General features: G+C 42.6%; 1 protein-coding gene across 1 annotated transcript in view; it reads left to right on the top strand.

The window, feature by feature from the left end:
• LOC308116518 (NT-3 growth factor receptor-like) overlaps positions 1 to 20,364 on the top strand; it is a gene marked incomplete at its 5' end in the record, with an annotated part of 62,119 nt that extends 41,755 nt beyond the window's left edge. The window contains 7 exons of the mRNA XM_080474767.1: positions 192 to 294; positions 13,739 to 13,927; positions 15,217 to 15,347; positions 15,794 to 15,966; positions 16,864 to 17,107; positions 17,575 to 17,733; positions 19,182 to 20,364. Of these exons, the coding sequence (XP_080330893.1) occupies positions 192 to 294; positions 13,739 to 13,927; positions 15,217 to 15,347; positions 15,794 to 15,966; positions 16,864 to 17,107; positions 17,575 to 17,733; positions 19,182 to 19,367 (1,185 nt within the window). The 3' untranslated portion in view covers positions 19,368 to 20,364. The remainder of the gene's footprint in view (positions 1 to 191; positions 295 to 13,738; positions 13,928 to 15,216; positions 15,348 to 15,793; positions 15,967 to 16,863; positions 17,108 to 17,574; positions 17,734 to 19,181) is intronic.
• Positions 20,365 to 21,775: the final 1,411 nt, after the last annotated feature.

Here is a 21,775-nt window from a genome sequence, read left to right on the forward strand (position 1 = left end):
GGTGATGGTACAAGAAAATGAAGACGTGAAAAAATATTCTTCTGAAATCATAAAATCAGTCTGAAAAAAATCCTAACTCTAATCCTAAATCTGTCCTTTGTATTACCAGCAAGTTACAATTAGACAAATGATATTCAGACTTTGACCTTAAAAAAAAAAGTAAGATCCCACCTACACACTTCCATTTCCAGGTGTCCACAGCAGTGGGCCTGGCAGGGTTTGCGTGTGTGATGCTGGTTGTCCTGTCCCTCGTCATCAACAAGTATGGACGACGATCCAAGTTCGGCATGAAAGGTAAGAAGACTTTGCATGAAGCTGTGACGACTCTGGTGCTTGAAATGTGGTGAATGGCATTTTTGTAGATAAAGTGCAATATAGGCCTTAGTTAGTATTTGAAATTTGCAAGGATGCACCGATACCTATACCAGTATCGGTTGTCGGGTCCGACGATGCACAGAGTGGTCGTGCTCGTACTCATACCCGTACTCGTACTCGGCAAACGGCAGGTAGACGAGAGAGCACAAGCAATGTCAGCGGTTTGGAGATGTTTTGAAAATAATGAAAATGACAAAAGTAAGACCGACTAAATCATGTTCTGGCAAAACATAAAAAGGAGGTGAATGAGAAGGAGTCTTACTTTAATCATTCTCATTCATGGTAAAGACTCTTCAAACCGCTGACATCACTCATGCTCTGTACGAGTACTCCGTGCAGTATCATACCCGATACTGGTGTCGGTATCGGTGCTTCCCTAATTAGCATATTTATTGTCCACATTTTCAAAAATTAAATCAGGATTTTATCTCAGAATTTCAAACAAAAATAAATTATTCTGGAAAACTCCTGTACCGAAATGGCCCTGGATCCTTTTTTTTTGCTTCATTGGAGAGGCCCTTCCCATACTTTCAAGACCACTGGTTTACAGAATAATACATCATGTTGGTTATTGTTCTTTACTGTGCTGAATTGGAGTCACTTTCACCAGTTCAAGCCTGAAAATTTAATGTTACCATCTGTTATACTGAGTAATAATGAAAACGGTGTAAATGTGACTACCGATTTAAAAGAAGTGAAAGCCTGCAGAAGAATCCTGTTTAATCTACATCACAAGGTCTTGCTAAATGGTTTTGTTATTTTTCATTTGATCTGATGACAGAAAGCTCCTCAGCACACTTTTTGTTACTGCAAAGCCACTCGTGTCTTCTCCCATTCAGGAAATGTTTGAGGGTTAATGTGTGTGTGAAACTTCAAGTCTTGTTCAGGGACCCGTCAAGCAGAGATGGATATCAAACTGCAACCATATGATTGGGAGATGACCCACCTGATCCGCAGACCCCCCCTCCCCATGTCTTTTCCATCAGTTCTGCTTTTAAAATTGTGACTGAGCGTCGCTGCTGAAATACACTCTGTGGACTTTTTGCCCCCTCTTTGCTGTTAAAAGCTTTCACTGCACGTGAAAGTGCGAAACTTTAGCAAATGGGCTTGAAACCCCCCCCCCCCAAAATATAATCATAATACACTCACACACTCATAACTCAATAGACATACAGACCCTATGTCTTAAGGGCACAAGCACAGAAACACCATATCAACCATCTGTTGATTACATCCATCTGCTCATTCAGTGCCCCCTTGCAGCAAGCCTACTTTCATGCCTGCAGCGTGACTACACACACACACACACACACACACACACACACACACACACACACACACACACACACACACACACACACACACACACACACTGGCTGGAGGGTGTTTGACGTGTGGTGCACACAGATGAAGTGCCCTGATACCGAGTCTGAGCCGCTCCAAATGGATGCTCCTTAAAGAAGTCAGCGCCGAGTAAAAACAGTGGTGATTCTATTTGGTCGGCATAAATCTTGCCCTTCATACACTCTGCTGTTCTGCTCGAGGAGGAAATGACATGCCTGTTTTCTTTTTAGAGGGAATATTGTCGTCTTTATCACACAGCCATCTTCTTTGGGACGTAATAGTCCTTAAAAGGCCCGAGGGGACGGGCAGATGTATGTCTGTTAGTCTGCCAGTGTCTGTCTCGTTCTGTCTCGCTGTGTCTTTGACTCTGTATGGACACACACACACACACACACACACACACACACACACACACACACACACACACACACACACACACACACACACACACACACACACACACACACACACACACACACACACACACACACACACACACACGTCATTAGGGATGCAACAACACCACTTTTCGAAAGAACGAGTAAAAGTACAAGTAGTAACCTTTAGCTTATCGCTGACACCAAGTACCGATATGAGCAGGCTACTTATTAAACGCCATTAAGCTTAATTCATTCTGCATATGCAACCAAAATGCAAAAACCATTGCTTTGCCGCAAACCACCTCCGCACAGCCTCTACGTCGGCGGTACGCTCACCTCGAACAGCCTTACAACAGTCTACAATATGCATCCATCTAACTACGTGATGCAGATACTTTTCCAATCCAGTACTTACATTTTCTTGGTATAGTGATATGTAACAGGGTTTTATGCTAAACAAAATCCCATGAATGTTTCTTTGTGAAACAGATGCATATTAAACACTGCTGGATTCATTACAGTGAGGGAACAAAGCTGTGATGCTTCCACTCTTCAAACACTATTATATTATCTATATTACAAGTAACCCTCTAGCTGTGCTGCTATATGGTTTACGGAATGTCGCAAATGGCTGTTAATTTGTGGGAGCTGTCACAAAAACAAACAAAAAAACTAATCATGCTTAATTTGTCAATCGTAGACCAATTAAGAGAATCTGCCCTGATTTCAGACATCTGGGCTTGCAGGGATTAAGTATATAATTGGTTTGGGTTTGAGCTTTCAAAGTGGGTGTGTGAACTCACATTTTCACAAATGTCAAGCTCAGATCTGTTGCATCCAAACCATCTTGCTGAAGATGGGGGAAATTCATATTGTGTCTACAGCAAGTGTTCACAAAGCTAACCTGGTTTTCTGCTCTGTGCGACAAATACCAGTATCGGGTATCGGGTCAGATTCTTCATGGAGTACTCATGCTCGTGAAAGATCCCTGATACAACCGGGCGACTATTACGTGAGGTCGTGAGTCAATAACGCCGCCTGCAAGTCTGCAAGAAAGGGCAAGAGAGGTCCGCCATTTGTAGAGTCTTTAATATCAATGAGAATGACAAAAATAACACTGTAAATTGTCTTCTGCCAAAATGGTGGAAGCAAGTTCGTACAACACCAGCAACTTGATCACCAGAAGTTAGCCTGATGCCGCTAATTTGTTTCACTGCTCAGTGAATACGGTAGCGCCGAGCCGTGCTACATGCTAAAGAGTTTCGAGGCTCACACACCCGCGATGCTACATGCTTAACATGATTAAAGTATGACTCATGGCTACAAATACCACTTGGGTGGACTACGTACGTGGGTTTCCTCCTGGGTGTATCCAGCCCTCACCCATAGTACGCCGGACTAGCTTCAGAGCCCCGCGACTCTGAACAGGATAAGCAGTATAAAAGATGGATGAATGGATGATACATTCATTAGCATGTGGAGCGTGTGGCGGCACACAGCGAGCTTGCTCCCTCGGTCTACAGTCTACATTACGCATGATAGATGCTACGCACTGCGCTACGTGTACTGTAGACGCAGTAGCATCCTGGAGCCTTCAAGGCTGTTGGAGGTGCACATAACGTCGACACAGCGGCTGCGCGGAGGTGGTTGGCAGCAACGCAAAGCCTTGGCAAATCATTTACGTATGGAGTATATATTAGGCTTTATGGCATTTAATAAGTACTCGTATCGGTATTCAGTATCGGCAAGCAGCTAAAGGTTAGTACTCCTATTTGTGATTGTCCTTTAGAAAAGTGGTATCAGTGCATCCCTAGTAATCACCCATCCATCTTCAGTCATGATTCGTCCAAATCAGTCTTGCATACTGATCAGACAATCCAAAAAGAGTCCACACGGTCTGGTCACGATGTGAATTCTGCTTTCAGCACCTCGTCCTGTTGAAACATTCAAGACCCAAACAATCTGCAACAGCATATCAATCAGCCGGTTGCTGTGACAACTGACTCTCATAAGGCCCCGGGCATTTTGTTCACTGTTCTGCCAGGAGTTCAGACTTTTATTAACCAATTTAATTATTTGTCGAAAAGAAAAGAGAGTGTTTTCATTCCAAAGGGAAGGTCAGTGTGTCGGTTCTCAGATCAAGGTAAACAAAAGACGAGGCATGGGGCAAACCCGCTGGTATAAGAACCTGCTCTGTACCTATGGCAGGTTAAAAACTCTGTTTTATCTCACATCTGACTGAAAGCACAGCCCCAACGTCTGCTGTCCAGAGTATAAATATGAATAAAGATAATGAGGGTACCTAATATGTATCAATAGCAGTATGTACAATAGCACAGCATATTGAAAATTGTCATATCAACATGTCAAATATACATATTGTAAAAAAAATCAAAAAGTCGACCTGCCATGAATTGTTTCCTGCACTGTGCATTCATTCAAAATGACAGAATGTCAATCAATGAAGAAAAGTGCACATCATTTTGATAAATCTGAATTAATTCCAAGATTAACTTGTGACTAGATTTTGAAGTGAGCGCTCCAATTACTTCATATCTGGTGGCCACATTGCATTGAAATCAGAAGCACAAAACCCCAAATGAAATCACCCTAACTAAACTAACAAAGTCAACAAACTGCTCTACTTCCGAAGCGCTGCGAATGGGACACAGATACAAAGGTTGCAGTCATGGATGGTGTAAATTAGGGACATCAACATCATACATTTAAATTGAAGTGCTTTATATATCACAGGACTCAACAACTTTATTGCATCTTGCATGTTCACCTGATATCCTGCCTTGGATGATTCACCATGCTGAGGTTGAGACAGAAGCTTTCTCCCAGATCATCGTACCTTCTGGCTTTGTGTTTTATGAAAAACCTTAAAGGGTCCTTAAAGGATAAAAATGGATGCAAATCCAACAAAATTGAAATGGTAGGATGTGTCTTAATATGTGCTGTGATATTTGAGATTTGGTTGAATGAGTTTACTTCTGTCACCCGCAGTCAGTTTGGATCAGCTCCAGCACCCGACGTTGTACGTGGCCCCTGACCTAAAATGTGTTTGACACCCCTGCTGTACAACGAGATGACACTCTCATGAAACTTCTGAGCATTTTGGAAAGTTCACTTCGAGTGTTTTTAAGATTCTAAGCTTCATAAATATGCATCTTTCTTTAGAGTGAAATAACAACCATGTGAGCATAATTGCCCTTCTTTAAACAAGTGCATAATATCAGTTCAAGTGTAAATAGCCTGCTAAGTCTATTATTGTAACCTAACAAGAACCTTTCTGTGCCGTTTGCATGTTCTCCTGTTTCCTCCCACCTTTCAATAACATACATATAAGGTTAATCGGTGACTTTAAGTGTCTTGTAGGTGTGATTGTGAGTGTGTGTGTGAATGTGTTTGTCTCCGATGTATCCTGTTCTGCACATAGCCAGCTGGCATCGGCTCCAGTAACCCGCCACCGTAAATTGGAAAAAGCAGTGTGAATGAAGGGATGGATGATCTGCATGAAACCAGTGTCTACACACACAAATTCAGGAAGAGGAAAACTATAATAACTTTTTCCCATTTCTAGATTTCTGGCACCCTGTAGAGCCCTTAAAACATTTCATGCATGTTTTTTTCTATTTATTTATTTATTTTTTAATGCCTCTGGCTGTGAGTTTGTGTAAATTAAAGGCAGCAACCATTTAATGTGATTTAAGGTTTGTCTCTTCTTAAAAGCCTCTTGTCTGTAATATTTCTAAAAACTAACAGATGCTACAGTTCTGTTCCATTAAGTTTGGACTGAGTCTATATACTACATACTGTATGTAACAACTTGGTTTTAATGTAAGAGCGGAAGTGGGAATACTTTATAGCCTTGGAGTTGATGGAGGATGAATAGATACCTAACACAGCAGTGCAGCTCTTACAGCTCAACAAATGTGATAATCTGCAATAGTGCACTCATGGCGCTGAGTCAAAAGACACTACCAGAATCACTTATGGGTTAGATAAAATCATTATATTTTGTATTTTTAAGACATTGTAGAAAATCACAAGATTATCTCACTGTTCTTTACAGAGAAGCACAAGATTTTTCAAAAGTACTGACTCGTATTAATAACTGACAAAAACACCAGTAGACTTGCCTCCAACATTAATACCCTAAGCGGTGCACTGGTTTTATGACACTTGATTAATAATCCTGTCATTGTTTACAGACACAAGGATTTTCTCCTTTGTGCACATTATTATTATATGAGTATGGTCATTGAGCTCGGTAGCTGCTCGGAACAAACGTTAGTGTTGAAGGTTTTCTCAAGCAACCGTCATGATTTAGGCTCCCCTCAGTTCAATACAATTCAAATTCAATTCAAGTTATGCAGTAATTTCAAGGCACCTTTACAGAGAAAAACCAACAATTCCACACGAGAAAGCATAAGAGACAGAGGAAATGATAAAAAAAAACAAAAAAAACTCCCTTTTACCAGGAAGAAACCTGCAGAACCAGGCTAGACCGAGGAGACTTTCTGAAGAACCAGGCTCAGAGATGTAGATTTTATGCTGTCTCGGTTGGATTTAGGAGATAGAGGCGAGAAAAGGGTGGAACAGAGACGGAGAACAAGAAGCAAACAAACTTAAATGCAATCACTGGAAAGGCTTTGATCATGACAGCTTTACACACAGGAAGAAATACAAAAAAATATATCATTTGCATCGGTCCGGAAATGCTTTTCCACTGTTCCAGATGATGTGGAAAATGTTGGAGAAGTGCTGATTGACCAGCAGAAACACTTTGAAGTCTTATTTTCTGTCGTTTGACTCGTGCACGTGTATAAAACCTTTTGATTTCAAACGTGTGTCGTGTTAAAACGTCAGTGTTCACACGGCGACTGAGGTTTTCATGAACATTGCCCTCTGGAAACTCTTCAAAAAGTGACATTTTCAGGGACTCGTAACACTGTTTTCATGGAAATGAACAGACGAAAGCATCACTTCAGGAAAGGTTATTGGGTAAACAGAGCTTAGAAGTGTCAACATGAACTTATAGGCGAGCCCGAGTACACGATAAGCATTGGTTATACTGCGAGAGGACGACAGGAATGCAAATCACACAGTTTGTGTTGAACCAGTCTTTCTACTGACTTTTCTTCCAGCTTTGAGCTCTTTCTGCCGTCTTACATACACCAGCTACATCATTACAACAGGTACTTCTATAGAAAGTGTATTTGACAACACCAGCTGGGGGAGAGGAGAATTTATTCAATATTTCGCCCAAATTTGCTGTAGCGATTGTCCTGAGCGGCCTACTCTGGTTGTTTTCAGAAAGTTCTCCTGGAGCAGATAAAGTGTCCCGGCCCGTGACACCTACACTATATACATTAAATCCTACCTCTTTTAAGTTTAAGTTTGAGACCCCACCTTGGAGGGGTTTCATTCCAGAGCAGGCGCTATTCACAGTGAGGGACTCTGCAGTATCTTAGATGTGCACTGATACCACTTTTCTAAAGGACAAGTACCAGCACGAGTACAAACCTTTAGCTACTTGCCAATACTGAGTACTGATACGAGTACTGGTTAAATGCCATGAGGCCTGATTTATACTTCACATGCAAGCGGTGCATGCCGAGCCTCCAACAGCCTTACAGGCCTACAGTACGAACACTGCAGTACGTTGCGTACGTCTACACACTCCTCTATGCGTACTGCTGACCGAGGGACCAAGCCCGCTATGTGCCGCAACACGCTCATCCTTTCTTTAAGTACGTAATACTCGGTGGGTTGAAGAGTATGAGTACTTTGTGCAGTATTGGACCCGATACTGGTATCGGTATTGGTGAATTCCTAATCGATATCTTTAACTATATGTTCATTTTCAGCAACAGAAATAGCAGTGATAGGTTCTACCACACCTCAGTTAAGGGATTCTGCCAAACATGAAGCTGGTTGGTTTTGTGAAGGTGGCTCACATTCAGCTTGAAGTATCAAATTGGGTGTCAACTGCAGTAATATTACAAGAAGCACTAATGCATTTCTGCCGTCATTTATCTCAGTATTTCTACAAAATGATCCTCACAGTCAAAGCAAAAAGCCATTTTTTCATATTAAGGCATTACATCAAAATCGGGTATGTTCATGCTGCCTTTTCAATTTAGTCTGACATGAATTATTAGGAAAGACTGAGTGTCTGGCGCTGTCTCCAGTCCGGACTTTATCATTTATCTCTGCTATTTGTGCTGTTGGTTCCCAGAGTCTGGCGCTTTCCTGTTGGGAGACGAGAAGAGAAGACGTTTTACTGGGGAATTCACAATTCTGCTTTTTAGTCACACTTCTTCCATTGATGAGTTCAGTCTTTTGTATTTGGTTCAGAATCACTTAATAATTATCTAATCCAATCTGTGTTCGCCTGTTATTTGAATAAAAAAAACTAGTTACAGGCAGACTTCAGACATATTTTCAATCAACCAAACCAAAGAACTCTGTTAAAGTCCTTGAGTTAGCGTAGTATTAGAATTAATAATAATGATAATGATAATTCCTTTCATTCCATAACGATGTGGCCCAGCTCTGCTCAGGTTTGGACCCTAATTGTAATACTGCCACAGGATTCATAAGTGACTGCACTTCACTCACCAACATAGTTCTCCTCTATTCACTTTCTTGTGCAGAAGACAGAACAGTGTGAGTGCATGAGACATTCCTACATTTGCAGAGCAGCCAGATATAACAGCAGTTATATACCAGTTCAGTGTGAGTTGTAAGCAGGAATGGGAGCGGAAAAAAAGAGTGACAGCTCCCTCTGGTGAGATCCAGTGGTAGCTACTGTATATGTCCAGGAAGGAGTCTGGCCAAGTGCTGCATGTGAGCACAGGGTTAAACTAGTACTCAAGAGTGGTCTCTCAGGGTCTTGGTCTAGTCTCGGTCTCGACTCCTTAAACCTTACGGCTTAAAGTCTTGGTCGTGGAATGCTCTGCTCTTAGCCCCTCATAATATTGGTCTTGTATTTATTCGGCCTCTTAAAGTCTTGGTCTTGGTCTTATCTTGGTCTCAGCTGCTTAATGTCTCGGTCTTGTCTTGTCTTGTCATTCTCTGATTTAGATTTAGGTGGTCTTGACTACAACACAATGTGAGCAATGTTTCCTCTAGGAGCGACCCACCACTGCTAAATGAATGCAGAGGAAACGCTGGTGAACGTGTACAAGCATGGGGAAGAGTATCTGACCTGACATGTCCAGACAGTCCATGTGGCCACAATGACCCACAGAAGCTCCACAATCCCAACCAGCCAAAGAAAAAAACTGTTGTCCTCGTCGAGGGGATGAGGGGTTTAAAATAGGAGGTACACGATGTCTATACGACATGAATAATATGTTTCATGGAGAAAAACAGCCTCCATGACTTCCATTGAACCAGATAAAGAAAAGAAACGATCCCATCATGAAAAGGCAGGATGGTTCTGCTGTGCCGTCCATTATTCTTCCTCGGTCTGATTTGTGTTTTATTGCAGTTGGCTTAATTTTTACTCTTTCCATTGAGTTCGGTTTGGGCAGAAAAGAAATGAATGGAGAACTGTTTACAATACCTGACAAAACAGTGCTACTCCCAACAAAGACTGCTGCATTTTGTAAACTGTTATTCCGGGAGTGAGAGTCATCAAGCAGCTGTGTTGGACGGCCTCACCCAGACAGTGTAATTCTCTCTTGTTTGTTATTTTGTCTTGTCTGTCTACTTGGCGTTATTTCGCTGTCAGCCCTTGTGACATCCTCTAACACCCCCACCAGTTATAGAGGGAGAGATTGAGCTCATTGCTGCTCGAACCTCTTGGATCAGAAAAACTCGGCCTGCCTCAGTCATTCAGCATCACAGATGCAGAGCGGCACAGTGAGTAGATGGATAGCATAGTGAAGGAGTGGGCAGGTGCGGTGAAAATTGGGAGAGTGTGTGAAGGCGATTAGAGGAAAAAATTGAGCGCTGAGCCAAAAACGGTTAAATAGGCCGTGAGAGTCTGCTGAGAGTTCAGGTTTCTCAGCTCCAGGGACACCAGCAAGCTTTAAAGATGAAGAAATTAAAATCCATCATCGAGCAACACCTCGCGGAGGCCCGCACGGGATATTTGATGTGCTGTCTATTTATACACCCGTCTGTTTCCTCCTGGGCTGTGTGTGCAGTTTTTTTTAGAGGACGAATTTCGAACAATTTGTATTTTTAAGTTTTGTTTCCATTACACAAACAAATCAATGCCCAATTCATCCTGAGAAATCCTGTGTGGGTGTTTCAGTGCTTGGTTGCACGACACTGTGGCACAAATAAACTGCTGTTTCATGATAGGCGCTTTCGAAAAGGGAAACAACTAAGGTTCTTCACAACGGTAGTTATTCTAATGTTTAACAGTGTTAGTAACTGCAGGTCCAGGGAGTCTGTCTCTAAAAGGTTTTCGGCAAAAATGCAGAATATTTTTTGTCTCAGATCACAAGCAAGGTAAAGCTTCACTCTCCCCGGTGGCTGTGCGTGCAGATAACGAGTTCAGTATAATCTGTTTGGGCTTTGTGACGTCGATGTTGTGATTATTGTCTGAAAACCATCATGTCAAGTGCTCAGTGTGTTCTCAATAGGCTGTTTAAATGTTTGTCATAAGTTCTACTATGTTGGTCTCACCAGCAAATGTGACTGTGGTGCCACTGGTTTTGGGGTGGGTGAACAGTTACAGGTGAATACAGGAGTATAGGAGGATTAATACGCACACCATTGATGTACCTGTGTTCAGGATGAATCTGGATTTGGCTTATGCAACACTCACGTAACCCCCAAAAAACACTATTAAATTACGTATTTACAAAACCTACTGACAAGAAATTGAAAATAGTAGAGCTCATAAGTCCACACTGAACAATCTGATGCAGAAGAAACATCACATAACAAGACAATTAAAACATATCCACCTGATCACAAGTTCTCCTCACTGAGCGCAGCTTGGCAAAGGTTTCTTCGGTGATGCACAAAAATTGTACTTTGAGGAGACATATCATTATGTTGGACGTATTCAATTTTTTGACTGGTCGGTGGGAAAAAGACTCCATAGGGTTCAGTGTTTTGCTTAAATACGCTTGAATGCATGAACAGGGTACGATAGGCCGTCGACCTGACAATCATCTGAAGACAGTTGGAGCGTTACGTACTTCCTTCACTATTTCTCGTACTACAACATCTCCCAAAGGGCTAATAAATTTTGCATTGAGTTACAATAAGGTCCCGTTTACACGACAACGTTTCAAGTGAAAACGTACCACAATACACTATAAACATTAACAACGGCGAGTACACGGACATCCGTATGGACGAACGACCACGTTGAATTGCTATTCCGGCTGACTCAAGCTAAAATGACCAAGTCCCAGGAGAATGTGGACAGGGAAACGTTGTCGTTATTGTTCCTCTACTCGCACATGGGCAAGAATAACCACGATCAGGGTGTGCATGCGCATTTGCAGCGTTTCCGCCTGTTTCCAAAAGATACAGATTATTTTTAAGTGGCTCCGAGCATCGTTGTAGTAATGTACAAACAAAACGCAACGAAAGTAAACGGGCCTTAAGTGTAGTTGATGGAAAGTTGTCTTTTGTATGCCTTGATTGTCCTCTTGAAAAACTATGAAGGAGAACTAATTGAAAAAAATGAGCAACGATTTTCTGTCTGTGGCTTTGCAGAACTGGCCTCATCATGTATTCTGTGGAAGTTGTTGGCTGGCCGTCACAATGTGCCTCCTTTCATTCCCAGTTTTTAAGGCTGCCCTTTTGGTCCACACAGTCGAACCTCCGACCTTTGTGCTTAATGAAAGCTGTGTGCCTCTCTATTTCTGACTCCTTTTGTCCTGTTGGCTGGCTCCCCTTCCCTCATCCTCCTCCCTCACTGCTCTCTGTCACTCATTCAGTGTCCATGTTTGTCCACTCACAGCTGATCCGTCAGCTTGCCTGACACTTGGCCCCGATATCAGCATTAACAACGGACAGTATGTCCCTCAGAGAACAACCAATTTTTCATTAAAGAGCTACAGACAAACCTCAGGATATAAAAAAACACACAGCAATATGACTGAGGACTCGATTTCAAGTGAAAACGCAAAACTTTAGATACATTTTGGTTGTCCGTTCAGGCGACAACGCTGCTCAAAGCCACTGAAAACATCCATTTTTGAAAACGACTCCCTAGGTGAAAACACTGTGGTAAATGGATAGTTTATGTTATTTTGCATATTTTTTAGATGTGATAATTAGAAGTCCACTTTCATGCAATACTGTTTTATCAGTAGCATCTTTAGAAAATCTAACTTATTCCCGAAAGTCACTTCTTGGCACGAGGTGAAGCATGTGCAGTGAAAGATCTGAGGAGGTGCAAGGTGGTTCAAGCTCCGTGAGGGTGGGGGGGGTCAACCTCCCACAGTCCGAAAATCCCTTCAAACTGTAGACATGTACAGTATGTCTTTCAGCATGTTATGTTCTCTAAAAGTAGAGCATGGCCTCAGTTAGTTGCTCTTCAATTCACTCCTTCGTGCACATTTCCTTCTTATTCTTTTCCCTCTTTTTGTTCCCTCCAGCAACGCCTCTTATGTTCTCTATAAGCCGTGAAGGTTAACCGTGTCCTTCAGATTACCAGCTGTCTGATGTGTTTAGTTCCACTGCAGCACAAAAACGTCAGTCACACGTCATTAGTTTTCAGCGCAGCGTTGTCAGTGATTGCTCAGAAGAGAGTGACAAATAAACAGAGATGGCGATTCTGATTTTTCATCCACAAACTAGTGATGTACCGATACCACGCTTCTACGTGACCAAACCTTTAGCTACTTGCTGATATCGAGTACCGATACGAGAAAGTCATACGTACACAAACAATATGCGAAGGCTATGTGACATGTGAATGTGAACCATCTCCACAAAGCCACTGCGTTAACGCTACCCACACCTCAACGGCCTTGAAGGCTCCAGTACTTTTAGGGCCGAGTGTGGCGTCTATCTGCGCACTGCGCCATGCCAACTGTAGACCGAGGGACTGAGCACACTGTGTGCTGCCACACACTCTAGCTCGCTATTAGTGAGTCTATCAGTCATACTTTAATCAAGTTTAGCATGTAGCATCGCAGGTGTGTGAGCCCAGAAACTCTTTAGCATGTAGCATGTAGCATGTAGACTGGCTTGAAGTAAAAATCCTCCTGGTCCACTGAGACGTTAAACTAATGAGCGACATCGTTCTAACTCTGCTGGTCCAAATGTCTCTGGTGATTTAAGTTGCTGGTGTTCTATGAACTTTCTTTAATCTCCTCTTGAGATTTCAGCAGAACATAATTTACAGTCTGTCGTACTTTTATTGTCCTCATTAAGTACGCATCTCCAAACCATGGACATCACTTGCTGACTTCCTGGCCTGCCGGCGACGTTGCTGACACATGACGTCATGTAATACTCACCGGGTTGTATCGGCAAGCTTTGTCCGAGTACTCCATGTAGTATTTAACCCAATAAATGATATTGTATCAAATGTATGATATAGTATCCGTATCAGTTCATCTCGAGTGAGCTTGTATGACCATGACACTTAAAACACTGTACTTTATATTCATCTGGTCTCTACATGTTTCTCTGTGTCTCAACAGGTCCAGTCGCAGTGATAAGCGGTGAAGAAGACTCTGCCAGCCCTCTTCATCACGTAAATCATGGGATTATCAGTCCCTGTACCCTGGACGCTGGTCCCGATGCCGTGGTGATTGGAATGACCAGGATCCCCGTTATTGAGAACCCACAGTACTTCAGACATGGACACAACTGCAACAAACCCACGACGTGTGAGTACACACAAACACACACACACACACACACACACACACACACACACACACACACACACACACACACACACACACACACACACACACACACACCTAGAATTTGTGCAATTCACTACACTATGTTAGTCAGTTGAGTGAAACGTCCTTCTCTGCACCAGTTCGCCCTGCTGTTTTGTCCTTTACCGAAACTACATGCATGCTGTGAAATTATCTGAGTCCCAGAGCTCATTAGATTGTTCACTAATTGCAACCCAGTGGTGAAACGGTCAGCTCAGCTCATTCAGAGTGTGTGTGTGTGTGTGTGTGTGTGTGTGTGTGTGTGTGTGTGTGTGTGTGTGTGTGTGTGTGGTTGAGCAGGTTTTCATGACGGTGTGGGTGCTCTAAAAACTATACATTACCAGCAGTACATTACTTAACAATCTTAGATTTTATTGTTTAAAAGATTAAAAGCTAAAAATTTGTGTTCTAATGACCTTAACTTTTGAAAAATGCCAAACAACTCCACCACATCCAGCAACAACTAATTCAGTAGAGAGAAACACCTCTGTCAGCCCAATCCTACGCATGATGTTTGTTGAAGTGGTTCGGCTCTGCAGGGTACGTTCCACCTCGTCCACACGCTCTGCTTTTTGATTCGTAATGCTTCACTCACACTGGTTCATTTTGTGAGGGTCCCTCTGCTCTGCATGGCCAGGCCAAAGAAAATAGAGATAGGGCAGCCTGTTTCTACTGCTTTCTCAGGCGATGCTGGCCTGAACTTACCAGGACAACGTTTGAAGTGAAAACAGTGAAAGTGAAAAAAAATTTGCGTTTACACGGCATAAATTGTGAAAAACGATCTAGTTTTCCTGTGAGGCCATTGGTTGATGCTGTAGTTTAGTTTTGTAATGAAATCACAGGCACGTACGCAGATAATACGCTAAAAACGTTAACAATGGCGAGTACACACACATTTGCTTGGACAGATTATGAAGTTGATTTGCTATTACAGGTGACTGTCAACTAAAAAATTCCAAGGACTGGGAGTCTTGACACTCTGGAGGCCGCCATAGTTTTTTATTGTCCATCTACTCACGCATGTGCGAAAGAACTTTTCCGTACTGAAGTGCTGCATGTGCGCAGTAGCAGCGTTTCCGAAAAGCTGTGTATTCTCTCATTTCCACTGAGATAGAACCTTTTCAAAATGTTGCTCTTTTTTAATGGGTTCAAGTGATTTGTAACTTAATAGTTGTGTGATATTATTTATGGTGGACAAAAAGTGAGTTGCTTTTCTCTGACTTCTTCAGATGTGCAGCATATTAAACGACGAGACATCATTTTGAAGAGGGAACTGGGAGAAGGAGCCTTTGGGAAAGTCTTCCTGGCTGAATGTTATAACCTCAGTCCCACCAAAGACAAGATGTTGGTCGCTGTGAAGGTAAGAAGTGTGTGTGTGTGTGCGTGCATGCGTGCGTGCTTGCGTGTGTGTGTACATGCTACTGCTGTTGTGGAGACAGTCAGTTTAAAAATTCACCATGTAAGGAGACAAGTATTCACTACAACACATCCCATTGTTACGTGCTTCATGTGGTTCAGAAGAATTAAAACACCTGAAAAATTATTGTGTACCACACGTGCAGGACCCATCACTTTCACATACTAAATGAAGGTACAAAACCGATAAAAGTAATATAGGAAAATGAAGAACAAATTATGGTGCTCACTATGAATGCATAAAATGCCAAATTAATCCACAACCTTTGGCCCACATTTCAACGATTGGGGTACGACTGCGGGATAAACAACGGGAAGGAGGACTGTTGCCATGGCTACCCATCTGATATTGTATCGACACATGTCCGTCCACTGTCTCTCTGTCCTCAGACTCTGAAGGATCCCACGCTTGCAGCTCGGAAAGATTTCCAGAGAGAGGCAGAGCTGCTGACCAACCTGCAGCACGAGCACATCGTCAAGTTCTACGGCGTCTGTGTCGACGGAGATCCTCTCATCATGGTGTTTGAGTACATGAAGCACGGAGACCTCAACAAGTTTCTCAGGTTGGTCCGTGCAGAAATACCCGGTTTTATGGAGGACGGCGCGAAAGATGAAAAGCCTCTCGCAGGGAAAGCTTTTGGGAGCAAAGTGTCAACTTTGTGCTCTCACCGGAAAGAGGCAGAGGGGTTGGAGATTAATGCACCTCAATATTGGATGAAGACGGGCTTATGACTTCTGTTGTTGGTAAAAACTGATATTTTCAAGTTTTTAAAAGGACTGACTGAAATTATAATCAACTACACCCAGGGCCCATTGACATGGCAATGATTTGAATTGAAAATGCAAGGCTTTTTGAGCATTTTGGGAGTCTTAGCATATTGTTCTCTGCGTGTGATTTGCATGCAAACTCCATCGTCTTCAGTGTTTCTGCCATTGCAGTGTGAACGGACATCGTTTTCCAAACATTGCAGAATAAATGTTCAGTTGATCTCATGTGGTATGGTTTGTTCCTGCTCTGCCACCCTCGCCACCTCTTGTTGGTCCTTTCTTCTGGGAGCATTGTTGTAGTAAATGTATTTGTCAGTGCGTATGGAGAGTTGTCTGCCTGTATCTCAATCTGTGTCTGAAGTAAGATTTGTCAATGTGTTGCCGCTGAGTCACGACGTCACGTAGTACTCGCCATGTTGTGTCAGCAAGCTTTTGTCGAGTATGAGTACTCTATACAGTATCGGATTGATACCGAACACTCAGTATCGGTGCATCCCTACTGACAATCATACCAAGCTATTTTTCACATGCAGTCAGTGACAAAGTTCCGACTCCTTCAATGTGCTTGAGTGTCGGTCCGTAAAGCCTCATCCCTGCTTAGATACAGCTTTGCTTCTGTCAAACCAGTTGGATTTGTACGCAGTGCTTTCTTTCTTCTGAGTCGCTGACAGACTGTGTACCTGTGTCCTCAGAGCTCACGGACCAGACGCCTTGATCCTGGTGGACGGGCAGCCTCTGCAGACCAACGGCGAGCTGGGTCTTTCCCAGATGCTTCACATAGCCAGTCAGATCGCAGCTGGGATGATCTACTTGGCGTCTCAGCATTTTGTGCACCGAGACCTGGCGACCAGAAACTGCCTGGTGGGAAACGGCCTTCTGGTGAAAATAGGAGACTTCGGCATGTCCAGAGATATTTACAGCACCGATTACTACAGGGTAAGAAAATCTTTCTTTAAGGGATGCTCCGTCATGCGTCTGCAATGTCAGCAGCAGGTACACAAGAAAGCACGAGCAATGTCGACGGTTTGAAGGTTCTTGAATATTAATGACATATGACAAAAGTAAGACTGCTTAGCACGTAATCCCAAGCCATGCTACATGCTACATGTTAAAGAGTTTCAGGGCTCACACACCAGCGATGCTACATGCTGAACACGATTTAAGTATGACTGACACTCATTGACAGTGAGCTGGAGTGTGTGGCTCAGTCGCTACAGTATCCTCAGACATCCATTCCACTGAAGTCAATCAACTTGTTTTTGATTTGTCGATTCATGTTTGGCATTGACTTGTCCGATTGTTGTTTGCGTGATCGACTCGCACGTAAACTTATAGTGCATGCTTTGTGCGGGGTCTCGGTGAAGTAGACTGTTTGTCTTGTCTGTGTTCGTGTGTTGGCGAAGGTTGGAGGTCACACCATGCTGCCCATCCGCTGGATGCCCCCGGAGAGCATCATGTACAGGAAGTTCACCACAGAGAGCGACGTGTGGAGCTTTGGAGTCATTCTGTGGGAAATCTTCACTTACGGCAAACAGCCCTGGTTCCAACTGGCTAATAATGAGGTACACAGTCACGTACACATTTGTTGTATTAGAATTTTCACTGTATTGAATTAGAGTTTTCAACATGTTTTTTTTTTTTTTTTCGTGAAGATCATGTAAAGGTTTGTCTTTAAACATAAACTTGCAGCAGCATCACGCAGAAATGGTTCAGGCTCAGCTAAACCACCCCCAACAAGAAGCCTCATCAAACAGAAAAAGTTTAGACGCCGTTTACAAAGTGAAAATACAAGGTTTTTGCGTTTTCGTTTCAGAAAAGTTTCACGTTTACACGGCAATGTTTTGAAAACAATGTCTGTTTACACACGAAAACGATGTAGTCAGCATGCCAGGCCACAAGTGGGGGCTGTTGCCTGTTTTTGTAATGAAACCAGACACACATGCGCCTGTTTACTACGGCCGTGGAGTGCATGCACGGGAGCAGCACTCCTGCCATCTCCTTGGGAATGAGACCAAGCCCTTCCAGAAGGTTGCTTTTTATATAAACACATAATTCAAATATGAGATTGGGATATTTTAATGTCCCATATTGAACACAGCTAGGACCATTATATCAAAATTGAGATGCACCGATACTGCATGGGGTACTCCGACTTGTGATACAATCCGGTGAGTACTATGTGACATCATCCATCAGCAACGTCAGCAGCAGGTAGACAAGGGAGGACGAGCGATGTCAGCGGTTTGGAGATTCTCTAATATGAGAATGGGAATAATAAATCTGCCTGTTTTGGGCAGATAGAGTCAGCCCGATGTAATTCTTTATTGTAACTGCTCATCATGCTGCATGCTACAGGCTACAGAGTTTTAGGGCTCACATATCAGTGATGCTACATGCTAAGCATGATTAAAGTTTGACTGTTACGCTCAGTCTACTGTACACAGAGGACAGAATGTAGATCGTTGTTACACACTGCCCTATGCGTATTGTAGATGCAGCCGTATACTGAAGATGTACACTGCGTCAACACAAAGGCTGTGGGAAGGTGGTTCGTGGCAACGCATCGCCTTTGAATATGGAGGGAAAAAATAGGCTTTATGGTATATAATAAGTACTGGTATCAGTACTTGGTATCGGCAAGTAGCTAAAGGTTAGTACCTTGTACTTGTATTCGTCCTTTAGAAAAGTGGTATCGGTGCATACCTAATCAAAATAAATATGAACTATCAGCACCACACGTGGCAATTATTCAAAAACACGGCAGCAGTTTCTGATGATGCAGCAGCCAAGTCGTCATCAGTTCAGGTTAATTAATCGGAACTTCACACTGGGGGCTGGATGGGGTTAGTTAAAGTATTGCTTCACCAATGTGCGAAATCTCCACGGTCGAATATCTGCTCGCGTGTGACGGGAGCATTAAAACCTTTGACCTTGACTTCGGAGCATCTTGTCACACTTCTTAAAGCCTTTGCACTAAAACATGCTGTATGTCTTCTTCAACCACCCGCAGGTGATCGAGTGCATCACTCAGGGCAGGGTTCTGGAGCGACCCAGGATCTGTCCCAAAGAAATCTACGACATGATGCTGGGCTGTTGGCAGAGGGAGCCGCAACAACGCCTTAATATTAAAGACATCCAGAAGATGCTGTTTACTCTCATGAAAGCCACGCCGGTCTATCTGGACATACTGGGCTAGAGGTGGTGGAACGGGACGCGGTGAAGAACGAAAGGGAGGTTGAACCTGATCGTCGCTGGATCGAAGAGAAACAGATGGCCTTAGAACAGAAGACTAGCCTGGACACACAGCACAAACTGTGACTGAGCCACGTGAACCAGGGGCCATAAACTGTACCTTGTTTTAAGCTGTCAAGACATAACAGAGTGATGTGATGTGCATTTAGCTGCACTGGGATTAACTGCTCTAATGTAAGATTGCCCTGAGAGTCGGCACTGGACGTCTTTGGTCAGATCTTTTTTTGTTTTTGAAGTCAGTATTGTATCAAGCTAGCTGTACTCGTCTAGTACACATTAGTTCTCCAAGTTTTCTTCACCAGTGTGTCAGCGTCTGGATCACTGCAGCTCGGGTCTTTAGGAGGATGCAACTCGCTGTTGGTGACTTTCAGCTTGGTGGTTTTTTTTTAGGTTTTTTTGGGCGGGATTTTCCTGCCCCATTATTGATCTCACTCTGACATGTTCTTATGTGATTTTGTACGTTCATGCCATTGTCCCCCAAAAAAACCAGATCCCACCGCACTCTGTAGAGTAGTCAGGATAGTAACACAAAGGTATTGTGTGATATTGAACTTTTTTCTCCCCCTGCTGCTCAACATAGAAGAAACATGTATAATCAAGTCCCAATCTGTTCCGTCCTAGTACACTTTTGCTGTTTTCATCTGCAAAGACACCAAAAAGAACAAAAAAAACCACATCTAGAAATCTTTTCTTAGTCTACTGAGAATGTGACCCTCCAAACTTTAAGCCTGCAGCCATGGCCTGAGAGGAAGTCTGCTGCCATGTGATGGACCGAAGTGCCTCCTACTACTTTCAAAACAAACATGGAGAAGTCATTCAAAACAAAAACAAAAAAAAAAGAGCACTTTTACATATTGTTTACCTGCCTAAAAACGTACTCTAGCGATAAACTGTCTTCATTTTCCTTACAAAACACCTAATCTCAACACTCTGCGTATTGCAAAAAAAAATAAAAAAAAAGACAAAAAATAAAAATAAAGAAGCTTTTTGTACCTTTTGCAGTTTGACAGGAGAGCCGAACTAGTGACGTGAGATTGCAGTTTTTTTTAAAAGCATATATTCTATTAAGTTATTTTTTTAATCTTAAAATAAAGAGAGGACCTCTGCCATTCTCCAAAGCCATTGAAACATGCTGCCACCCGCCGGAGGAAACGACCGGGGTGAAAAGAGAAACAATTAGCTGAAAGGAAATCCTTGAAACGAAGAAGGTTTGAACTGGATCAACTGAATCAAGCCAGGTAACATTTTTAAGGCAAATCTGAACCTGAACCACCTGTAGAATCGACAAATACAATTTTGTTACTTTTTTCAAGAATGTATATAGTGTAAATCTCTGTTTTAGATCACGTGTTAACTTATTTCCATTTTTTTTTTTTTTTTTTGGTTTCTTTCTAGCTTGATGTGTTACCTGCTTATGTGATCCTTTTTTTTTTTTTCTGATGTAAGTTACTGTTATTAGATGCTTTATTTAGTAATATAATTGTTCTTTCTAACAAAGATAGTGTTTCTTTTTTAAATCGTAATTAATTTTAGCTTCATTTAATTATTATTTATGAGTCAAGGCAATAGAGGTTTTTAATTCAACCTGTTCAAGCACTGGAGGATAAGAGGTAAACTTTTATCTGTCAGAGTGATCGGTTTTCTATCTGATCACGTATGTTACTGCCATAGCGTCCGTCCCCAGGAAGCATTCCTGTTTGTGTGAGTGAAAGCTGAGCTTGATGACCAAGAAGAAACATTTTTCAAAACCCGTGTTTATCCATCCAGCTTCTATATTGGAGGTGTCCAACATAAGGCCCGTGGGTCAGAACCGGCCCGCGAGAGGCTCCAGTCCGGCCCAATAAACCTGCAAGTAAACTGTGAAAAGTACAACTAAAACAACGATTTATTTTAAACAAAATTTGTTCTTAAGAGTAGGGAACGTGACACAAGACTGAGACCCGAGGAGAAGTATCGGCGATGCTGCCATGAAAATTTGCAAACTGGCATTGGCCTCAACGCCATGCTGTCAGGGTGAGTTTGTAAAAACATCCGTAGTGCAACAGTTATAGAAGTTTTTTTTGAACATTTCACTGTATTTTGCACCAGAAGGTTTCATTAAAATTCGATTCATGTTGAGAGTGTAGTCATTTTCAGGAGCAATTGTTTTGTTGACATTTTCATCACGCATACTCAACGCCACAACAAAGAAAAACTTTAAAGTTTAAATTTATAGCTCACAATGGCACTAGTTTACCCATCCGACCCACTCAAGGTTAAATTGGGCCCGTACTGTATGCGGCACCTGAACTAACTAAGACGTGTTCGACATCCCTGGTCTACATCAAATCGAGGAGGAGGAACAAACCCCTG

This window comes from Lipophrys pholis (genome assembly GCF_963383615.2).
Source record: "Lipophrys pholis genome assembly, chromosome: 11".
In the NCBI taxonomy this organism is placed as follows: Eukaryota; Metazoa; Chordata; class Actinopteri; order Blenniiformes; family Blenniidae; genus Lipophrys; species Lipophrys pholis.